At 38.2% G+C, this 21698-nt stretch overlaps 1 protein-coding gene across 2 annotated transcripts; it reads left to right on the top strand.

The window, feature by feature from the left end:
* The first annotated feature begins 645 nt into the window (after nucleotides 1-645).
* HERPUD2 (HERPUD family member 2) lies at nucleotides 646-21354 on the top strand. Of its 2 annotated transcripts, none has more exons than XM_059848668.1 (8): nucleotides 646-1117; nucleotides 6479-6556; nucleotides 9967-10080; nucleotides 12065-12219; nucleotides 18005-18127; nucleotides 18421-18744; nucleotides 19949-20036; nucleotides 20359-21354. In XM_059848668.1, exons 1-8 carry the CDS (start codon nucleotides 971-973, stop codon nucleotides 20518-20520), a joined length of 1191 nt encoding a protein of 396 aa, XP_059704651.1. In that variant the 5' UTR covers nucleotides 646-970; the 3' UTR covers nucleotides 20521-21354. The 2 variants fall into 2 exon arrangements, with proteins under 2 accessions (XP_059704651.1, XP_059704642.1); XM_059848659.1 differs by having other exon boundaries at nucleotides 647-1117; nucleotides 19922-20036.
* The last annotated feature ends 344 nt before the right edge of the window (nucleotides 21355-21698 follow it).

The following is a 21698-nucleotide window of genomic DNA, read 5'->3' as shown; positions in this document are numbered from 1 at the left end:
CTACAAGAAAACTGGAGAGGGACTATTTACAAGGGCATGTCGTGACAGGACAAGGGGGAATGAATTCAAACAAAAAGAGAGTGGGTTTAGATCAAATACACGAGAAGGAAAATTTTTACTGTGAAGGTGGCAAGGCACTGGCACAAGTTGCCCAGGAAAGCTGTGGATGCCACATCCCGGGTACTGTTCAAGGCCGGGCTGGATGGGGCTCTGAGCAACTTGGTCCTACTGCAGGATGCCCCTGCCCTTGGCAAGGGGCTTGGAACCAGATGATCTTTAAGATCCCTTTCAACCCAAACTATTCTGTGATTTGGTGGTTCTTTGTGATTCAGTGGCCTCCAATCTGGTTATAAAATAGCATTTCCTGACCTCACAAGGACATTTGGGCTAACTACACTGCGGCATTCCCACGCAACGGTGACGGAGGCAAGACACAGAAGCAGCAAAGCTTTAATTCTCATGCTGAGAAGCATTTAAGCCTTCCAGTCGCTGAGACCTTCTTGTGAAAGAGCACAGCGACCCGAACAGCCGGCGAACACCCACACCCCGCACCGCGGCCCAGGGCCTCAGCCCCCGCCCCCCATTGCGGCCCGCGGGCGCCCCCGGGTGCCGCTGGGCGGGAGCGGCGGGGGGCGGGGGCAGCGGCGGCGCCGCTTCCGGCCTCCATTTTACGCGGCGGCACCGGCCGGAGGCCTAGGCGGTGCTGCGGGCGAAGGGGTTCGGCTCGGACGGGCGCGTCCGGGTGCCGCGTTGTTTCTTTTTCTTCCTTGGGCGTGGTGGACGAGGTTGTGGTCTCCTGTGGCTGCGGTTGCCGGAGTGCCAGCGCGGGGATGGGGTCCCCCAGCGCCCCCGGGAAGTTCGCCCCCGGCCGCTGAACCCGCTCGGAGCCCCCAGGAGGTTCGCGGGTCGTGTCCCCGGGGAGGAGGAGGAGGAGAAGAGCGGGGCAGGGCCGGCCGGCCCCGCGGGCAGCATGGACCAGAGCGTGGTGGAGCACCCAGTGACCCTCATCATCAAGGCCCCCAACCAGAAATACACCGACCAGACCATCAGCTGCTTTCTGGAGTGGACTGTGGGCAAGCTGAAGTCCCACCTCTCCAAGGTGTACCCTAGTAAGCCGGTGAGTTGTTGGCCAAGCCCTTTTCCCTCGCCTTGTCGCTAAGGCTGGCGCTGCGGCGATGTGGGGACAGGCGGTCAAGACTTCCTTGAAGCCTTGTTAAATAAACAAACACGAGCCCTGCTCCCTCAGAGTGACCTGCGTTAAGGCGATGGCCGGCCCTCTGCTTTCAGGGAAGTTGGCAGTGAAACAAATATGAAGCTGCTCTTTTACATCGTGTGACAAGATCGCAGTGTAGCATCCTGAAAGGCGATATCGCTAAAGATGCTTACTAATGCTTCACTTATCTTTTATTTGGGAACTGAGATTTAGGTATCTAAGTTAACTGAATTTGAGACTGATTTTTGTAAATCTAAGTGCACTGGCTAAGAGTTCTGTCTGTCCTAAAGTACAAGTGATATACTTAGGGTTAACACGATCTAGGGAATTCCCTGAGGTGTTTAGCAGATGGGTGTTTATTCATAAAATTCTTTGAAATTATGTAGTTGAACAACCTCCAAAATTATTTCCTCTTTGAAAAGCTATTTTTCTTGAGATTGTGCTGAAAATTCTGCTGTCAGGTGTTATACAAACTTGTATGACAGCTGTGACCGTATTTTGAAACTTAATTCCTATAGCTTTTTTTGTTTCTGAGGTTAAATACGGTTTATATCTGAATTCCTTTTAAATTGTAAATGTGGCAGTTAAAAGGGGCTATGAAAAACGCATAGGCAATAGGTGATAATACTGTATATGTGTAGAATGGCAGTTGTGCAGAATGGTATATTTAAAAATTTGAGAAGTGTATGAGAACTGCAGCAGCATGTGGAGCCTACAACCAGGCTTTAGAACACTCCAGAAGAAGGTGGCATTTATATTTTAAATTATTTTTCGCCTAGTTCAGTAGGAGAATTACTGTTGATTTTTTTGACATAGAAAAGTAAAATGGTTGCTTTGTCTCAAAAAGGGTTTCTGCCTTTTGGAGAAAGAAGAAGAAAGGCAGCCAACTGCTTGGTCTGTGTCACTGGTACATTGACATCTGTTAAACAGTTTGAGAGTTTGTGAATATAGTTATTGCTGTGGGTAATTCTCTGCTGAAAGAGCCTATCTGCTGTGGAAAACAAAATTACCACTCCAGCTGATTGCTACTTTGTCCTCCTCCCTAGAATTTCCTCCAGTGACGTGTTTGTGAAACACTAATTTTCTTACTCATCCTATGAATGATCCTGCTAAATTCAGCTCCTGAAAGGAAAGAACCATAGTGAACAAGAGGTTTTCATGTTGCACTGTAGGCTTTAAACAGCAGTATGGTGTTAAATTTCAGTTTCCTGAAACATCTTTCTTCTGTTGAAAATAGATTCCTCAACATGCCTCTCAGTATTACATGATTAGTTCAGCATACCCACGTTTGTTCTGGGTTATCTTTATCTATGGGGAGTTTCTTTAATGAGAACTATCTCAGTAATTCCAATTTAATTTGGATTTACTGCACTTGCAGTTTAAGTAATAATTGAACACAGTATTTTTATTTCATGGGACCTTTCAAATTAAAGTAATAACATGGGAGAGGTGAAAGGTGTTTAATAGGATGGCTTCTGTGTATAGTAAAATCAAAAAGTATATTTTTGGCTTGATATATTTTGAATGCTACTGTTTTTTTCAAATGTAAGTCCTTTTGCTTTTAGGAGCTCCCCTCCTCCTCACATTTTTTTTTTTTTTTCCCCTTTTAAGCCAGATTAGTGTTAAAAGCTTGATTTCTCTGTTCCCTCAATATATAGGTCCTGGAAATAATTTCTATTACAATTCTATTTTAAGGTGGTGGGAATACATCAGAACACAGAGACTCTACAGGCCTTGGAGTGTTCTTGAAGGCTGTAAAACAGAAGTCAGTTGCCATCACAGCTGTACAAAGTATTTCAAGTTTTCTGTGTGCCTTGAACCTCATTCTTGTATGTGTATCTGTAAATTAATCAGTAGATTATGATAACTGGAAGTGTCCTAATTAAATTTACAATTTATTAAGAGTATTTAGAAAGTGAGGCGATTAGAATAGGCAAATGAGAAATTAGGTCTTGAGGCAGTGTTGTTTGGGATTTTTCCAGATTATTTTGTGTGTAAATTACTTGCCTAAATACGTAAAAATTTTAAATACAGGCAGTTTTAGATTGGTTTCATTGTTATCTAAGTTGATACACTTTGCAAAGCAAGTACTTAAGTAAGCTAAATAGGTTCAGAAAAGTGTTAAATTATGTTTGTGAGTCTTAACTAAGATTCACATTTGTCAATACTTTTGTTGCCTGTCTGGACCAGTTTACACAGCTGGAGTACTGAAATTACAATGTCCCTAAATGAAATACTTATGTAGAATAACAGAAGGCTCTTGTAAAATCAGCCTGGGTGTCTCATCTGCCAGAGCCTACCTTCAGTGCATTAACTGCTGCATTGATTACACCCATAAACAGTAATTTACAACTGCTATTTCTCATTTCCCACAGTACCTGTCATCTAGCATTTGCCTACAGTTCTAACTAGATATGGTTGTCTGGATTTTTATTAGCTATGGAAGAATGGGAGAGAGGCTTAGTGAACTAAAATAATACCTGTCTGGTAGCTGCAACTGAATAGCTCAGAGATCGCCTGTGTACCTACAGAACATTGCTACACTGTCTTAGGTTTGGTGTTTGGTAATGTGCTGGGCATAGCTAGTTTGGACTAAGCATTGCAAAAGAACTCTTGCATGAAAAATGGAGAAAAAAATTCCAAACCAGTAGCTCTGGAGTTCTTAGTTTTGAATACATACATTTTGGATTTTGACCTGCAAACTGTCTCCCATCTCACTGTAGGTTCTAGAATAATTTTTTCTCATACCATGCGCTTTCTTCTGAAAATGGGGCTACTCTAATTATGTGGTTTGAGGTGTTTTTCCATCACAGTTCCGTGTTTCAGCTAGCAGTGAGTGTCCCATTCTTGAAGCAGGAAATGTGGTAGTGAAATTTCCTCCGGCAGAGGATGAGTTGAATGCCTTTTCCATTTACTTTGGCATATATGTGAACTACTGTGTTTCCACATTTATTACCTCTTCTTCCATCTGCATTAAAAAAAAAAAAAAATCTTTTTCAGAACTGCAGGTTTTCAACCTGAGAATTGCAAGTGATAATCCTTTAGTTCTCAGGTAATTGTTTAATTTATGAAGGAAGGAGCATGGGGTTTAAGCCCTCATCTTCTATATTAAAGTATTCAACATGTGTTTAACCTTTTCATTTGTGGTTTTGTAGGGAGTTGAAACACATTACTGAAGGCTGTGTAGTCAGCTTTGAGGGGCTGTTTTAATCTTGCCTTTTTCACCTCTGTATAATATTCATATTTAAAAGTAACTTGTATCTTGTTTGAGAAGATGCTTTAATTAGAGGGGATGAAAGAGGGGCTGGTTCATGAGGTACTGAAGAGAACAATTGAAAGTGACCATGTAGAAAGCCCCATTAGAGTGAGACAGGCAAAACAACACTCTAGTGCCATGCTGGATAATGATTTAAAGATTTGGAGTTTGAGGGGTTTTTGCTGTTGGGCTTTCCTTGTTTTAAGTGCTTATCTCTTCTTAATAATCTCCAGATAATCTGTCTCAGACTAAGAAACTAGGATTCTTAAATTTTTCTTTTGATTGCACTGGTCAGTCTAAAGCAACAAGTCTCCAATTTACAGGAAATTAAAGTTTTCTTTAATCTTGTTGCTTAAATTCTGATTTTTCAGTCCTTTCCCAAACACAGAATGCGAGCTTGCATTCTGCTGGTAGCCTGTTCGTGCTTGAAGCAAGCAACAAAATGGTATACCTCAAAAGAAGTTACTGACATGAGTCAGGCTTTTTTTTTGTTGTTTTAAATGTAAATAGAAATAGTACAGCATTGTTGTTGAATGTATTGCAGTATTTTATCAATTTGAGCTGCAAATAACTAGTTCCCTGTGTTGGGAGACGTAAAAATACTGTCCAAGGCCAGTAATTAAAAATAAAGAAAAGTGCAGAACTGTAGAGAAAATTACTCTTAAATAGAAGTGATAAACAGTTCTGCACAGTATGTGGCAGGTTATTTTTAAAAAAAAGTTGTATTTAATCATGAATGGCTAGTATGGCTTTGGGAAAATAGTTAAAGCTTCAGATTTACTGAGTACTTATTAGCATTATTTGCTTTGTGTATCTCTGTTTTGTTCTAATGATATGACCATTTTTTTTCCAGGTAAAAAAAAAAACCCAAACAGTTTTGTAACATTTATGTCTTCTGCTAAATTATTTGGGATCTGTAGGAGGCTATTGCAAGAAAAAAAAAAGTCAAAATTTCTGTGAAAGCTTTTCCTAATCGCAGACATCTGGGGCTCAGCTATTTGTCTTCGTATTAGCGTGAACTAGACTGCAGAGTGGGCAGCAGACGGCTGGGATAGAAAGAGGAGAGGTGTAAGGCTTGGTGTTTGTATGATGGGGAAATTCTTCAAATAGTTCATACTGATAATGCATGTTTGTTCCACTGGTGTTAGGCTGGATTTCTTTGTTTAGCGTTTGCTTGTTTTTCTTTATTTTGTTTGAACAAGTATGCTCCTTGTTTTAGCATACTGGACATCTTACTGTAGATAAGCACCTAAAATAGTTTCCTTTAAAATAATTATGTTCTTATTTCTATTGTGTGGGATAGTCCAAAGTTATTAAAATATGAACAGTATATAATTTGTTGAAAAAAACAAAATCTTTGTTTACAGTACTAGATTGTTTTAAACTGTGAAACTGTAAGAAGAGGAAAAAAGCTTACCCAGGCTGGAAGGCTACCTTAAAAAAAAAAAAAAAACTTATGCTGATTCTTGGTTTTTAATGCTTTCCTTCTTGTTTTTTGTAATAATATTATTTTTGGTTTTGTGTCTTTTTGTTTTTTTTCTGCAGGGGGTTTGAGGGTGGGGGCAAAGACTAATAACAAAAAGTCCTTGTTGAAAAAGACTGAAATGTGTGCTTTTCTGTGTATTTTAATTGGCATTCCATTGTTCTGCTAATTTTCTTTGCCCCAGCCACTTCTCCATCTATATTTTTAGAAGGTGACAGGGATCAGGAGCAGGTTAAAGGACAAATCACTAAAAGAGAGGAATTTTTGAATGTACTTGAAAGTTTTCTTGACAAGCATTTACCCTGAAGTGCTTTTATTGTTATGGCACTCATGCTGAGTGCTTAATAGCATAATTCTTTTTCAGAAGTAATTTGAGTTGGACTTGTGAAGTCTCTGAAGTGTTTTTAAGTGTGTCTGTTGGTGATTGGACTTAACATTTGCATATGAGAAAATTCCTTTTATCTCCAGCTATATACCTGTGCAGCAGGAAAAAAACTAAATTCCTTTCTTTGTCCCCATCTCCTAGTCTACAAAGGATCAGAGACTGGTGTATTCTGGCAGACTGCTTCCTGATCATCTGCAGCTGAAAGATGTTCTCAGAAAAGTAAGCTTTATATCAAAACCATACAATACTTGATCAAATCCTGTTTTTGGGAAATAGAAATTCCAATTTGTGTCGTTTAACTTAAAATTTTCATTGTTGTATTGAGAGATGTAACCATATAATGTTGCTATGTTCTGGAAAATGTATTTTCAAGTATGCCTTGTGTGTAGTATTATGATACTTGTGGATTGAGGAGGCATGTTTCCAGTTGGTGGGAAAGCAAGTAGGCTATGCTAAATCCCAAGCAAGTGATATGTTGTATCATAGAATGATGGAATGATTTGTGTTGGAAGGGACCTTAGAGTTCTTCTAGTTACAACCCTCCTGCCTTGGGCAGGGGCACCTTCCATTAGACCACGTTGCTTAGAGCTCCAGCCTGGCCTTGACTTCTTTGGACAGTTACCACTGTCACATAAATGGAATTATACAGCATATCTGTGTTGATTTGGGACATCATTTAAATTCTCAAAGAGGTTTAAATCCAAAATTTATGTCAAAAATGGCATTTGCATAAACAGATAAAGAGTAATATATTAATTAATGACAACCAAGAATTCTCAGTTCCTGAATAATTTCCCAGGAAGGCTGTTGGTTTTCTTGGTTTTGATTTGGCAGCTGTTAACCATTCCCGATGATGTTTGAAACTTTGTTGGTTCTTGCTCTTTTAATTTCATACTTTTTAAAAATTGCTGTTGGTTCCTATTGGAACAAATAATTCTGTTAGTCTAATTTTGGATTCTTCAGTCAACATTTAGATCCCAGTTCAGAATATGTGTGACATCGCATGCAGGTGGTCTTGGAATACATGCACTTGGTTTTCAAACTGGCTCAAATAGGTTGGATTGATGATACCAAGTAATAAGGACATAATTATGTTAGGAAAGTCTTAAAAATGCATAGAACAAGATATTTAGAGTAGATTATATAGAACTTTTGTTTCAATTTTGATGGTGACAGGAAACATGAGGCATTATATTGAGTTGTCTAAATTCTTTGTAAACAGCTCAGAATGAATCAATAGCTTTTTTTGGGGAAATGCCTTAGGTCCTTGTACAGTTTTTAATCCTATGAAATAGATGAACTCCATAATATACTATATGGCTGTTGGTAAGGATAGTTTTCTGTAATGTATTGAGGTAAAAATTAATCTACAGGCTGCAAGAGTGTGTGGGTCACATTTTAGAACTTCTTGTGGAGGAAATTCTCCAAACATGGATGGTGCTTTAATGAAAGTGGGCGCCTGAACGTCAGTATTTAGATTGAGAAACAGATGCAGAGGAGTCTTGAGTATTGCTTCAGCAGACTAACACTTTATAAACTTTATTCTGAAATAGATTTTATTAAATGGGGTTAAACTTCTTTCCAAAGAAGATGTTTGCAGTTTACTATGTATAGGTTTACTAGAAAACTGAAGCTGGAGTGTTGCAAACTAGTGTATGCCCTGTGCCGCTTAAATGTTCAGGGAAATGGTTACGAAACTTATCTCAAAGCTTGGTTTTGCTTGCTAGGTACAAAATGAAATCCAAATTCCTTAAATACACTTGGCCTGCTTGATGCACACTGGCTTTTGAAAACAAAATTTCAAATTTTGTTTATGTGCCAGAGAAGAAACTTCTTAAGTAATGTCTTCCTTCATCATACAGGGGCTGTGCTTGACTTTAGAGCATTGGCGTAATGCTTTAATGTCATAATGGCAGCAGTAGGCCTTGGGTATAATCAAAGAAATTCAGTGAATTTGAAAGCATATCAGTCTTAAGCACAGAGTTAGAAGTTTGTGCTGGAAGAAGAGTTTTTGTGCTAAAGCTTTTGAGAGCTTTTGGAAAAATATGGTTAAACTTAAATTCAGTCTCATTCTCTGCCAAAATCTTCCTACTGGATTATCTAGAAATTCCTAATATTATCTGAGGACTTGCTAAATTGCTGAGTTTAGCTTTGTGGTACTTGCTCCTTTTTACTAACCAGTTTTTTCACCAATACAAAATGCCTCAAGTTTTGGAAGTTGTGACACTCTTCTAGCACAGTGGTGTCCAACACATTACATATGAATAGAAGTATGTTACAATAAACTGCCACATTTAATAAAGCTCTATGCTGCAGGCTTACCAGTCATATGTCTAGTTTTCCTTGCCTTTCCCAGGGGCATAAATTCTTATCTAGGAAGAGGGTGATTAGTTAGGTTAAAGGCTTTTGATGTGGCCAAAGTGCTGATCACCTGTGTTCAGTGCTTTCTGATCCTTGCTCTCACTGACTGGTAAGAAGTTATGCTTAATGTAGCAGTGAGGCTGTGCTTGGGGTTAGGGGCCAGTTCACAGGAAGGAGTTTAAATGGCTGAGCGTGCATTGGCTATGCTAGCAGTAATACAGAGTGGTCTATAAAAGCATTTATCTAGTTTTCTCTATTCTTAAAGATTGAAACCATAAAAATTGGGTAAATGGCTGTTATAGCATGTTTATATATAGTTTAAAAAAACCCCTCCAAATACAGATTTTCTGAATGTCATCTCATTCAAAATGGCAGCTTGCCTGCACCATGCTGATTTCAGAAGAGATGGAGAGGTGTTTTTGTTGCTCTTCTTGTTTAAAATTTAGTTACTGAGGAAGCTGCAGTGTGCAATTTAAATATGCAGCCATAGCTGTTGTGTTGCTATGGCCGTGTAAGGGACTGTTTTAATTTGGTACAGTGAAATAGCTTCGGATTGAAGTTGTGGCCTTCAGATTTGGGGTGAGCATGTTCCGGCAGAATTGGCATGGCCTTGCTACATGGCTTCAAGTTGTGGCATGCGTTTGCTTCCTCATTTTCAAATATTTGGGAATACTCAAGCCCCACCTAGTACTTTGAATAGCATTCCATGCACATGGAATATCTGCAGGGGCCCTTCAGTTGCATGTCAGGCTTTAGCCAAGCTTGGCTCAAGCCTAACATGCAATGGCTGGTGCATTGTTTCTGTCTTGGTCTGCTTGTGAAATTCCAGTGCCTTCATTTTTCATGTACCCTGATGTCTCTATTCAATAACACTCTTCATAGACTTTAGTGCAAATGTAAGCATTCCTAATTTTAGGTAAACTTAGCCCTGTAAAAGGTGTGAGATTTTTCCAAAATAAAAGTTAAAGCTTGTGACACACTTCCTCATGCTTTACCTGGGGTTCTTCCATTGGTTCTGCTGTACTACGGTTTTAGGGAAAACTGAGGTAAAGTCAATGTTCCATATGTTATTGTGGACAGCTTCTAAGAAGACATTTGTTGCGAAACAGTAGGATTCTCTTGTGCTGGACTCAAGTGTTGCTCTATGTTCTCTTTTGTGTAATGTTTCTTTAGTGCTTACAACTTTGAATTTTTAAAGACTTTTTTTTTTTTACTTGTAAGTTTCTCCAATATTGTTGCTTTAACTTTTTGATTTCTTAAATTTTTAGCAAGATGAATATCATATGGTTCACCTGGTATGTACATCTCGGACACCCCCAAGTTCTCCAAAACCCAGCACCAGTAGAGAAGGTCACGGAGCGTCAACCTCCAGCAGTAGCTCAGTGAGTTTTTTCATACACAGGACATGAATTCCTTCTATGCTAAGAAAACTTGTGTTTAATTTCTCTTTTAACTTTTTATATTAGTCTGTAAAATGGTGTGTTGAAAGTAGAGCATGCTATATGAATTTGTACAATTAGACTTGATTATTTAAGGATGTAATTTTATTTAAACAAAGGTGACCTTTTTCCAGATTGTAATAGTTATGTCTATTAGATGATAAAGCACTACTTTTTCTAAGCCACTCTTTCTTTTTAACAGTGTTGCAAAGTATGCTTTCCTTTCTCTCCATATCTCCGTATCTTTGGCAGAAATTGCAGAGTGTATTCCAAATTTTAGAAAAACTAAGTTGAGATTTGTTTTGTGAAAATTTAAGAGAGACCAGTCAAAATATTGCTATTGTCATGAGATACAGGTGGAACTTGGCCAGGTTTTTGTTTGACAGAAGTTGGCCAGTAGTCATGTATGAACTTGGAGCTAGTCATAGCTTCTGTAAGGCAGTCAAAAGTAGCAAGTGTTCTTAACACTTTTATTAGTTAAATTGCTTACAAAACATGTTTGCTTATGGTGTTTTGAGCCTTCCCCTCCTCATGCCCTCTGAAAATGATGGTGGTCTTTGGTTGTATTGTGTTTTAAAAGCAGTTATGATTTCTGTTGAGAACTTGGTAGTTCTTTTTTTTTTGAGAATTGGCAGTATCACTAAGCAGCCCTTGAAGATTAGTCAGAAAGGGATATATACAATACCAGTGTAGGTGTGTTTCATCTGAGGTATGTGGGTTGTCAGCATATGGGAAATGCCCTTTGATACTGTCTGCCTTCATTCTGCTGTTGATAGGGCCAGTGTCAGGCTGCTGTGTGACAGTCAGAAACATGAGCAGTTTAAGCAGTGGTAGAGAGGGGACGATGGCTACAACATCTTTTCAAAGGCTTTATTTCTATTTCTGTTTTCAGGCAGGACACATGGGGCCTTCTTGGCAAGTGTTTATTGCTGTGTACATCAGTCATCAGTGTTGTATTTGAATGACTGTATTAATGACTGCTTAAAGCAGGCAGTTTCCAAAGTGCTAAGTTCATAGTACTTTGGAGGAAACAGCCTAAACCCAAAGTTTGAATGGCCTTTGTCCTTCTACTTGGTTTTTTTTTTTTTTCTTCCTCCCCACCCCTACTGTCTAGTGGTAAATTTTTCTTGTGTTCTTTATGGTATAGATGTCTTAAGTAATTGCACCTCCTCACTTCCTGAGCTGTCAAAGGTAAAGAGGATTTTTTACTAAGTAAATACTGCAGTAATTCTTAGCAACAGGATTTGGGGATTTATTACAACTGAAATAATGCATCTCAATGGCCCCATTGTAATCTTGTTATGGTGACAGTTTAAAAGCCAGGTATCAGAGGTCTGACACTAGTTTCAGCTGTGTTCCTTGGAGCCTGAAAAGTTCCTAGCTGTTTCCGTATTCCTCTTGATAGCCCCCTTCCAGTGATGAGCGCAGCAATTTGGATGGATTGGGCAGTTGGCACAGTGAAGAGGGTGAACAGTAGAAGGGGTAACTAAAGATAAGGGTAGAGGAATGGTGTTTTAAGCCACTGTCTCTGAAGACAGTCATATCCTGAAGTTGTAGTTACTTCTGTTAACAATAGCCACTAGAGTTTTTGTTCCTGCTTAATAGTCTTTCAATTAAATTTTAGTTTGCTTCAGCTTTTTGAAACTATGATTCCCAGTGACTTGTGGTTTTCTCTGGAAACTATCAAGTGTTGAGTCTTTCTGAAAAATTCTTTTTTTTTCCCCCTCTTGCACCTGAGTGCAATTTTGAATTTCTGTTTTTACTAAGGCTTGTCAGAACCAGTAAAACCACAGAAGACTTACCCAGTGTTTACACTCTTAGTAAAACTTGTGATAAAACATTAAAGCAAGTAGTTTTTTTAAAGACACGGTGGTAAATCTTATAACTGTGCCAAAGATCCACAACCTTGATTTTATTTATTTTTAAGAATTTAGACCGTTCTGGATCAACTGCTGCCTCACCCACAAACCAAGAAGCTTCTACATCTTTGAACACTAGTGCAGATGGAGTGAGACATCGTAATCTTCCGCAAGCACACAGCAATCCCATGCCAAGCCACCAGTTCCCTTATTTAATGCAAGGGTAAGGCAGACTGAAGCAATCCTCACTCTTTGATATTCTTTACAATGCTTTAAATGTTCAGTTGCAATTAAGTTTCTTTCACAGTCTGGAAAACCATTTGGCTAGTTCACCTGGAAGCATAAGTCACATTAGAAAAGTTTTCATATGAAAATTAGTGTTTTTAGCCCGGAGTCAATCAAAGAGGAAGTGCTCTTGGTGCTCCCCTTCGGACTGTTTTTGATCTTTTTCTTTATGCTTCCACCCCTCAATTTTCTTGGACAAGTGCAGCTTTAATATGTGTTGTGGATGTAGTTAGTAATGTAACTGATAGAATTATTACTTCTGGTTGTCTTTTCTGTCCTTTATTTTAGCAATCAGCACTAAATTCTTAGCAGAATATGATGGTTTCTAGCTTTTTACACATAAGAGATGTAATTCTTCCTTTCTCCATATTTGATTCAACTCTAGAAATGATATGCAGGTATTTTGGGTACATGTAGTGCTTGTGTATGTACAACAGAATGTTTAAAGATTTTCATATATACCAGTGAAAGGTAACCAAATCTAGAACAGGTCTGTTACTGCATAACTATTAAAATTCAGTTCTTTTTTTTTTTTTTTTTTTTTTGTGCTTAAAAAGCAGCTTTAGGAATTTTAAGCCACGTGACCTTAGCAGCTGCTTAAACATGTTTTTGTTGTCAGTAGAAGTAGTAGCTTCTTCCAAGGGGAAAACAGGAGGATGGTGTGTTCTAAGATGATAGCTGTCATTTCTTCAGGGAGCCCTTTCTGACAAGGTGTTCTCCCAGTACTGTATAGATTCTAGAAACCTGTTTTGGAGAATGTTGAAACAAAAACTCCCAAAATATCAATGTGCTAACAGTAACATTACTTATGTTGCTGGAAAGAAAACAGATGCCAAGAGCTGTTAAAACTTAGTAAAGTTTCAGTTTAATTTACATGCTCTCATTGGAGTTGACTTAGACTTTACATTCTTGCTAGTTTTGATCTTGAATTTGTTAATACATTTTTTTTATTATTATTATCTGAAATGTACCATCTGCTGGCAAGAGTGGGTGGAGACTTATGTTATTCTGACTGAATGCATCTTCACAGACTTGGTCATGCTTGCCCTTCTGACAAAGCTGGTGACATCAGGTTGACTATCAGGGATGCTGTTGGTGTAATGTAAATTATTTCCAGAAGCAATTATTATGTGTCATGTGAATGACTAATCTGTAAGAAGCTTTAACATTTTTCTAATTAACTTTTCACATAGTCATATTCTGAGTGAGTTTTTGTCAAGTGTGGTGAACTGAATAGGCTGTGGACTTCAGAAAGGCAGCAGAACCATTATTTAGTCTTTGGGCTGAATTAATTTGTGTCAGTTTGGGAGACATTGCTGTCTTGGAAAGAAGGAGTAACTTACATTAAAAATACTAAGTGTGTGACTTGCTATGTCTAGCATGTAATGTGGATTGAGAGGAGTGGATTTGTGGACTGAAAGAAGTGCTGAGAACCTGACATGACTGTACATATTTCAGGGGTTTCAGTCCTGCTTGGACTATTTTTAGCTTGGTTACCTGGAATAAGGTCCTGCTTGTGTTTGTGGTGCATTGGCAGTGCACCCAAATCACGTATTTCAAATTTGTGTAATCCAGAAGGAATCCAGATGGTGTTCCAAGAGCATTCTGTGGTGCAAACAGAACTGTAGTAAGAGCAAGTGACTGGAGGTTGCCAAGAGTGCATTCCTAATGTGAACAGAAATGCCAAAATAAATGAACTCTAAATAATCCTAGGCTTTTTTTTTTTTTTCTGAAAATATTTTAATGGAGTACTGTCAGAACTTGAAGTAGATCTTTGTGGACTGTTGGGTATTGGCTCTGCTCAACTTGAAATAATCTGTGCCCAGTGCCTGCTGGAGTCTGCTTGCTTCTTTAAGAACCCTTTTTAATGCTTCAGTAGTCTTTACAGATGCATCTGCTTTTGCTTTTAGGCACTGCTGCTTGTATTCCAGCAGTAAGAAATGCCCTCTGTTTTTTTTAGCTGTCTCTTAAATATCATTTGGGGCAGTGGGATCTAGCTTTAATGTAATTTATGTGCAGATCAAGACTTGCTAGGAAAATGAAGATTCATAGCTGAAACTGGTGTTACTTTGTTGATTTTTCTTTTATTTTTATGACCAAACAAATTTTCTTCTCACTATTCTTGCATGATGAAATATAGGCACTACTGATAGGGAAAGATCACCAGGTGTTTGAAAATTTATGTAAGAATCAGTTTCCTTGGGTATTTTGCAGTACTTGATTGACTTGTACAAATAAGTAGTGTGGATGTTAGATGATTAAATTACGGCTTTGATGTTTTTTCAGCTCCTGGCTGAAAGCTGCAGTGTGAGAGTTGAACATACTTTGGGAAAATAGCATTTAGTTTAGATTGTTGAAGTATTACAGGGAAAACATTAAAACCTTCTATTGCTTTTAAGCTTTTGCAAATGCTGTTTTTAAGAACTCCAAACTTGAGGTAGGACTGGGGAAGTAGTTTGTGTATGTACCAAGTGATTCTTTAGCTGTGGGGAGCAAGCACAGCGTTGTCTGCTCCTGTGGACTTTGTTGGGGATCAGGGACTGTGCTGCAGAAGTACAAACAGAACACATGGGACAGGGTTCACATTTCAGGCTGGAGAGCACTTGGAAGCAGTAAACAGACAAGAACCATCAAGGCAGTGAAATCATTTGTCAAGTGTGGGTGGCCCATCTAGTGAAATGCTTTTGTATTGTGCACACAGTGATGTTTGAAAGCAAACAACAAAATGACATACTGACAGCATGCAGTATATCCTAGCCCATAAATACGTTGCTGCATCAGTCACCTTTGCGCTGTATTTTCTTCTAAGTAGCATGTATCATAGTGGAGGATACTGAAATGCCGCCTGAAGTTGATATTCCAGGCTTTTAAGTCTGAATAAAAATTCTTGTTTTTTCACTTGTGGTGAGCAGTATCTTTGTGATAACCTTACCTTCAAATTCAGTGCTGGTTAGTTCATTTGGGTGTCTTCCGTAGACCAAAAGAAGGAGTTTTGTGCTTTTCAGCCATCCTGAGGAGCACTGTGTCTTTTCAGAATATTCTGAAGCTACCTCGACTATTTGAACTGTTTTCTGGCTTATCCAGCTGTTCTTCTGTTGTCTGCTCTGCTTTGTTCTCCAGTCTTGGAATGCCTATACAGATCCTGTTTGCTTCTTTGTTCTTACGCTGTTGCTGCCATTCTTTTGATATACTCTGCTTCCTACCTCTTTCTCCTCCTTTTGGAAAAAGATGAGGAGAAAGTATTGTGCTACTTTACTCTTTCCTTGAACAGCAAGCTACCTTGCTTTGCTGAGTAGATCCTCTTCTTTGTGGAGGTTCTTCTCACTGAAATACATTGTTACAGTGTAAAGAGTTGTTTCTGAATTTCATAAACTAACTAATATTGTGGCAGCTGTAATAGCTGTATAATTGACAACATCTACCTCTGTTTGATTTTTGATGAGCAAAGCAAATACTGCTGTACTAGTTAGCATTCTAAGCCAGAAGCCAGTTGTAAGCCAGTCTACTTTTGCTCAATTAATGGATCCAAGTCTTGAAAAATTAAGTCTTTCTTCTCAAAAAGTCATGTCTTCTAGAAAAGCTGAGTAGATCCTCTTCTTTGTGGAGGTTCTTCTCACTGAAATACATTGTTACAGTGTAAAGAGTTGTTTCTGAATTTCATAAACTAACTAATATTGTGGCAGCTGTAATAGCTGTATAATTGACAACATCTACCTCTGTTTGATTTTTGATGAGCAAAGCAAATACTGCTGTACTAGTTAGCATTCTAAGCCAGAAGCCAGTTGTAAGCCAGTCTACTTTTGCTCAATTAATGGATCCAAGTCTTGAAAAATTAAGTCTTTCTTCTCAAAAAGTCATGTCTTCTAGAAAAGCTATTGGGGAAAAAAAAATTAGAAACCACCACAATGTGAAAGAAATCATGTGAAAGAAAAGAGCATGACATAACTGAACTTCTGTGTTTTGTCTTGTTTGACTGGCTACTTAATCTTTTATTAAGCTTTAAGACATCAAGAAAGCAGCTTTCAAAAGAGTTTGAAAGAAAGGCGAGGCTCAAATCCAGTAATATTTCTAAAAGATGTATCTGTGAGAGCAAGCTGTTAGCCTAAGGCTTCTAAACTTTTTTTGAGGTCAACATAGCATTTACAAGGAAGAACCCTAAAATCTGTATGTGAGAAAAGGAAGTGGAAAATTCCTTCAGAACTCACCTAGGCAAGTTGAGTAGTACAGACTTTTACTGACTGAGGTCGAAGTGAGTGATCCTGCCTGTTGAGAACCCCATCCGATATTCTACCTGCTTGAAATTGAGATACTGCTCAATGATTTGTCTCAGCACAGTACTTAATGACACTCATGTAGAATATTTAAATCATCTTTACATTCTGAGGTCAAATGTTTTGGAGGAGTCTTACCTTTCCAAGTGCATGCCAGTTCCAGGGATAGAAAAACACTTTCTTATAGCTTGCAACTGTAAAACTGTAAATCACGATTAATGTTTTTCAACAGTAGCTCCATGGCATTGCTGTTTCAACACATTAATTATGCATAAATAAATAGCAGGGCTGCTAGTTAACTCTTTCTGTATTTGAAGTAAACCTTGAATAATGCCTGTGACTATCTCAGTTTGTGTTTGGTGTCAGGAAAGTACTTTTGCCCCCCCCCCCCCCAAACTGTTGTCAAAACAGGTTATGGCTAAATGCAAGCATAACAGTTTTAGCAGAGATCATGGAGTTGCATGGCAGGTTCTTGTCCAGAATTACAGTGCAATACTTATTCATGTGTAACATGGATTTAATGTCTTCCTCCCATCTTTCTTTCTGGGCATGTCGTGTATATCTGAATGCCTGGTAGACTAATGAAATCTCTTGGTGATATCTTTGCAGGGAGTGCCTTACTTAGGGAACAGGTGTAGTCTGCAGTACAATTACAGCAGTCTCAGCTTTTGCTACCTGCAGTGTGAATAAACTTTTCTTCATGCTTTATACTCTCATGCTGTCCTGAAAGATGTCCTGGTTTACTGCAGTTCACTACATCAAAATCTTTTGGGAAAGAGTTGGAAATCTTGCCAAAACATGCTATATGCTCTAGGAGGTAAGAGAGGATAAGAAGTCTAATAGCAGACAAAACCAAACAAAACTTATGTACAGGAGTTTTATCTCTCTTGCATGTGAATCAGAATCACATATGCTCAAAATACTGAAGGGGGGGGAAGTAAATCCTTTACAGTGTTTTTAGTTGCAATCTTCAGAAACTATATCTGAAAGATTAGTTTGTTGTCTTTGCTTATGTTATTTCTTCAGGTCTCTGATCACAGTGATATTTCAGGTATTGCTTCTAAAAGGAAGCTATAGAAGATAGTAAATTTTCCCTTTAGACCTTTAAGGATGACCTCTGAAGTTGAAAGGAATTGTATGAAAGAATTTCAGCAGTTAGCACAGTCTTGAAAAATTTCCAGCATTGTTTTGTCCCAGAGATGCAGCTAGTGACATACTAAGTACAAAGCCAAATATTCTTTCTATGGAAATAACTTTGCTTATTCATTTCTTTTATGAAAATGTAGTGCTTTTTTAGAATGGGTTGGATAATCTCACTGTATGTTATTTCAGTGTGTTATTTTAGGGGAACAAATGAGAGGAGAAATGCTACTTTAATTGTTTTTTAATACTAGCATGCTTTTTAAATGTCATAATTCAGAGCTGAATATTTTTCTTTAAATCGTTTTCTAGCAACATAGGCAACCAGTTTCCAGGCCAAGGTGCTCCTGCTGGATTTTCTATGTATCCTGCATTCAGTCCCTTACAGATGATATGGTGGCAACAGATGTATGTACGTCAGTACTACATGCAATAGTAAGTCTGCATTATCTTAGTACTGAGCTACACTAGTGAAAAGAATATGTTTTTTTCAGAATCAAAATGTCAGTGTTTATTTTGTCTAGCTCTGTTTTATACTAAGTTTTGTCCAGCAAATTATGAAATCTAGTCTTGCATTAGAATTAAATTAATGCCTTAGTAAATAAAACTCTAAGGGAAAATGCAGTTTGTTTTGATCTGTATTACATCTGGAACTGTAGCAAAGAAGATAGGCTTAGTAATTATGGTGCATGTTTTTTGACAAACCAGGTTTATGTTTAAATTTTTAGCCAAGCTGCTGTTTCAGCCCAAGTGACTTCCAGCACTGAGCCAGCGAGATCTGCAGTTGCCCAGGCTGTAAATTCAGAACACGCTCCTGCAAATGAGCCTGCAGCAGTGCCAAATGTAGCTGTCCAGGAAAACAGGCCTGTAAACCAAAATGTTCAGATGAATGCACAGGGTGGCCCAGTAGTGAATGAAGAGGACTTCAACCGGGACTGGCTGGACTGGATGTACACGTTCTCTAGAGCAGCAATTCTTCTGAGCATTGTATACTTCTATTCTTCTTTCAGTCGGTTTGTCATGGTAATGGGAGCCATGCTGCTGGTTTATTTGTGAGTACAACAGTTGAGTATAGCTGCAGATCTGAGATGTGGAGTATGGTGCTAATGTTTATTCCATTTAAAATAAAAAATTATCCACATGCAAAAATTTACACACTTCTCCTTTACAGTAGGATGTGTTTGTTAAAAAAAACAAATTTAAACAAGTAGAAAAACTATGAAGAAAGTAATTCTCAAAATGTTTTTACACTGAGTTGGATACCTCTTATACCGGAAACACAATGTTCTTGCATATTGATGATATTAATTGATCAGTATTGTTGATAGGTAGCATTTTGGAATGAAAATTTAGAAAGCAGAGGTGTGAGGGGACGAAGCTCATTAGGTAAAGCATGTACTTGCATAAGCTTACTGCTTGGATATGAAATTGCAGAGCAAAGCTCATATGTATTTCCAAAATAACGTATAGGGGTGTGTGCAGTAAGTTTTCTTAGGCAGAGTTAAGGTAATGGTACTATAATAGTGGGATACTAGATATGGTAGAATTACAGAGATGTAAAATTTTTTTAACTACACGTCATAAAGACCTAAGCACATTCTGTGTTTAGTTGAGAAATACCAATACTGTTGTCATCACCTCCTTTTGCATATGAAGATACCTTATTGATGTAAATAGAAGTGGAAAACGGAAGTGTAATGCTTGGTATTTTGAACTGATGTCATTCATCAAGAGTTTCCTTACATTGTAGTCTCAGTCCTAACTAGGACTGTTCTTTCATACAGGTAAGGTAATTGAAATCAGAATATAGATGCTTGGAAACATAGGAGAGGCTTATTTTATTTACAGTGGTGACGTGGTTCAAGCATTAGATGAAATTTATATTGCTTTTTTCCACAGCAAATTAAATTTAAACTAAGAAAATTAAGGCTGGCTTTGAAAACTTAACTTCAGTGCTTAAAAATGGGGAGGAGACCCATAGTCTACATATTTAATCACCTAATTGTGGTACAGTATTTGTCTTCTGGAACTGAGGGCTGCGAACAGCAAGACTAATGCAGACACTGAAGAATAGCCATTCAGTCTAGAAGGATGAATTACTGAAAAATAGATGTAACCTCATTCATTTGAAAATACTTACAGAATTTGCTGCAGTATTTAGCTGTAGAAGAAAAATCTTTTTGTTCCTTTCAAAAGAGAGGTTTTCAACTGTTCCGCTTTCTTACATAGACACCAAGCTGGATGGTTTCCCTTTAGGCAAGAGGGAGGCCAGCAACAGGCAGCCAATAATGCAGAAGTGAACCATGATGGGCAACATGCAAATAATCCTGATCTTGAAGAGATGGTGAGTAAGGGCAGTCTTTTGAGACTCCTATGTATTATATCGTAAAGTGTGCTGGACAGAAAGCCAGCTTTTGTGGAATGGAGTTGGTTTAACCAGAAGGCTTTCAGCATTGTCCTCAGGTTGTGCCTGCTGCTTAAATTCTGTATTTCTCCAGTCTGACAGTTACTGATTGTCTCTACTTCAATCACAGACTTTCTTCATGCTAGTTACTTCAGAAGGTTGTTCTGAGAGAAGTCACTTAATGTAGGAAGATACTGCTGGTTACCTTATGTCAGAATTCTGAAAAGAAGCAGTTGAATTGCTTCAATTTCTGTTTTTAAAGGAGCGACTTATGGATGATGGGATTGATGAAGACAACGGAGAAGATGCAGGTGAAGATGGCAATACAGAGCAGCAGCCTGGATTCATGGCTTCTGCTTGGTCCTTTATCACAACCTTCTTCACATCACTGATCCCTGAAGGGCCTCCACAGGTTGGCAATTAAAGTGGAAAAAGAACTGTGTCAGGCAGCCTCAGTAGCCATACATAGAAGTGGAGCAGATTCTAGAGAGTGTTCTAAATACAGTGCAATTTCTGAAAATTTATAATGTTATCTTTTTGATCATGGTGTACAAAAATGTGGTTTTTTTTTCTTTTGGCTTTCTCATGCATTGAATATTTTAAGCACTAGTGGACTACTAAATGCTTTCTTAAAGATTCTTCTTTTTCTGAAGAATAAAATGTAAAGGTATTGGTCTTCCATGTTTTGTTTTAATTTCAAATGTGTGTTACTCTGAGGCAAAGAGCTTGTATGTAATCTGCACCATTACCTGTTTAAAGAGCTGTTAAAAGTATGAACGTTGACAGACCTTTCCAAATGCTCTCTACCTGAATAACAAATCTTGATGCAGGGTATGAATTCTCCCATGGGATTTGGAACTTATATAATTCCTGAGAGAATGCGGTTAACACAAGGGTTACTTGTTAATGGCATGTTGTCTTCATGTCAGAACGTAGTAAGCTTCTTCATTTAAAAAGCTGCGAGCTTTTTCTTGAGACTGTACTGGCATTCATTAAAGTTGAAGGTATTTGACAGCTCTTCAAAGACAATTGGCAGTGATGGGATAAACCTTAAATGTTTGATACATACAGTACTTTTTAAGGAGAATGTAGCTGTGCTGGGGCAAAACATGTACATTAGGTTTTTTAATAAAAACTTATGGTAACTCTTTTGGATGTTTATATGCATTTGAATGCAAATGGCTAAGTTGTGCCTCCTTAAGGATGAGGATATGATTAATTTGAGAGTGTAATAAAGTTATCATGGTGGCATTACTGACATTGACCAAAGTGATGTGTTTGTAGCAGCGTCTATACAGTCACGAGTATGCTCTCAACAGCAGACTATCTGTATTCTTTAACTTCATTAACCTAATTAAAACTGAGAAAGAAAATGGTACATGAGAGAGTAGTAGCAGAGTGCTCTTTCAGGTTTTTGGTTGCTTTCCTTAATCATAGTCAAGAAGGTACATTTAGTTTTGTTCTTAATTCTGAGGTTTTTGTGTGCTCTCTAACTTAATATCTGCAAAGATTCTGTTACACTACCACCAAAGTAAAGCCTGCTTGACCTCAAGTACAGGGCAAAGCTCTTGAATATTCTCAATGAGTGATAAATAGGGATTT

This window comes from Haemorhous mexicanus, chromosome 1 (genome assembly GCF_027477595.1).
Source record: "Haemorhous mexicanus isolate bHaeMex1 chromosome 1, bHaeMex1.pri, whole genome shotgun sequence".
Lineage (NCBI taxonomy): Eukaryota > Metazoa > Chordata > Aves > Passeriformes > Fringillidae > Haemorhous > Haemorhous mexicanus.
This window is presented reverse-complemented; position numbering and strand designations above follow the sequence as displayed.